At 41.0% G+C, this 1,534-nt stretch overlaps 1 protein-coding gene across 1 annotated transcript in view; it reads right to left on the reverse strand.

The window, feature by feature from the left end:
• Positions 1-503: 503 nt before the first annotated feature.
• LOC113823512 (uncharacterized) overlaps positions 504-1,534 on the reverse strand; it is a 1,250-nt gene continuing 219 nt past the window's right edge. The window contains exons 2-4 of the mRNA XM_027376169.2: positions 1,283-1,365; positions 1,100-1,143; positions 504-945 (exon numbers count right to left, since the gene is read on the reverse strand). Of these exons, the coding sequence (XP_027231970.2) occupies positions 640-945; positions 1,100-1,143; positions 1,283-1,349 (417 nt within the window). The 5' untranslated portion in view covers positions 1,350-1,365 and the 3' untranslated portion in view covers positions 504-639. The remainder of the gene's footprint in view (positions 946-1,099; positions 1,144-1,282; positions 1,366-1,534) is intronic.

Below are 1,534 nucleotides of genomic sequence, written 5' to 3' on the forward strand. Positions count from 1 at the left end.
ATTGCAAGTCTCCGATCGTTGCTTGTTCTTATTGTCTCCGCCAAGGAGGTTATGTTTTTGGTAGCGTTGGTTTGTTTGTTGGTTCGCTGAATAGCTCATAAAGTTAATAACAGAATTTGATTAGGTATTTACCAGAGGTGTATCTTAGCCCAACTTAGATGCCATTAAATTTTGGTGCTGATGCTGATCAAGATTCGGATCCAGGATTTTTTTAATGATTGCATCAGCTGACCTTATTGCTAGACGTAGCTGTCTATTATTAGCATTGCGAGATCATCTTTTTGGCATTTGAATTATTATCCTATTGCCTTGGCGAAGGTATACGCTGAATGAGTTGCTTCTAGTTTCAAAAGCAGTTATACGGATAGTGCCATATCATCTTGCTTCTCAATCTTTCTCATCATTTCATAGATTCAGTGAAGTATACTAACATATAATCTCACATCAGTGAGTACCATTTTATATATATTTCGAATCTAGGAAACCCATATAAATAAAACATATTTTGCAAAGGAATATTTCATTACGAGGAATTCAGACTGAAGCAGTCATCACAAATACCAGTTCAATTCTTTGATCATTGAGGAATAGAGTCAACCAGTTTCAACAGCAATGCAGAGCCTAGGCTGGATCCGCGTCTCACTTGCCAGTCACAATCTGTTTACTGCCTCCCCTCTGAATAACTTTCTGGCTGCTGGCGCCAAAGATGCTACCCTTTTGACTGACAGTCTGGTGCTGGAAGCCACGTCCAGTCGCAACCTGTTCCACTTCCTGCTTGCTGGGTCCGAAAATCGAGAAGCCTTGGTGCACAAACTGCTTGTTGTTGTCCCCGACACCTAGTTGGCCGACCTTCTGAGTGTTGCCCAGGAAAGTGCCGTGGGAACTGACAAACTGCTCTCCGCCATTTTCTTGTCCACCGTATTGCTCTACGTTTTGGTTGCTTGACTGAAAAAGAAATCAAGGTTAATTGATACATGATGCATGCTTAAGCTATACATGAAGGGTTTGCATCTCTAAGCAGTTATATCATACAATACATACTGAATTACTGTTATTGTCATTACCAGTTAAATTCATGGGAAGAATGACGTCAACTTACCCAAGAGAACTGACGTTTTGCTCGGTGCAGTTCCCCTTCAGAGCCTGAAATAGAACAAATTTTCATGAATCTTCTTTGCTGAACCACAGCGCTGGTACAAGTATCATTCAAGATGGAAGATGGATTGGGCGTCAATATCACGACGTGAACAGATTTCCTTTCAACACAAAATGGATTGATTACCCAGTGAAGCTGCCTCGGCACAGATGGCGAAAGCAGCGACCACCGCCAGGAACATCACACGCGTCATGGCTGCGTTGCTTCAGCTGTGGGAAAAGGGAGGCGTTTATGCATGTTCATTTGATGCAGTACACAGAAAAATACACTTTGTACCAATCAAAATAAAACATAAAATCTAAAATTATGGTCTTGTAAATTCAACAAGCCTCAAAGGTAATCATTTCAAAATTGTATAGGTTATATACCACACGCACA

This window comes from Penaeus vannamei, chromosome 11 (genome assembly GCF_042767895.1).
Source record: "Penaeus vannamei isolate JL-2024 chromosome 11, ASM4276789v1, whole genome shotgun sequence".
NCBI lineage: Eukaryota > Metazoa > Arthropoda > Malacostraca > Decapoda > Penaeidae > Penaeus > Penaeus vannamei.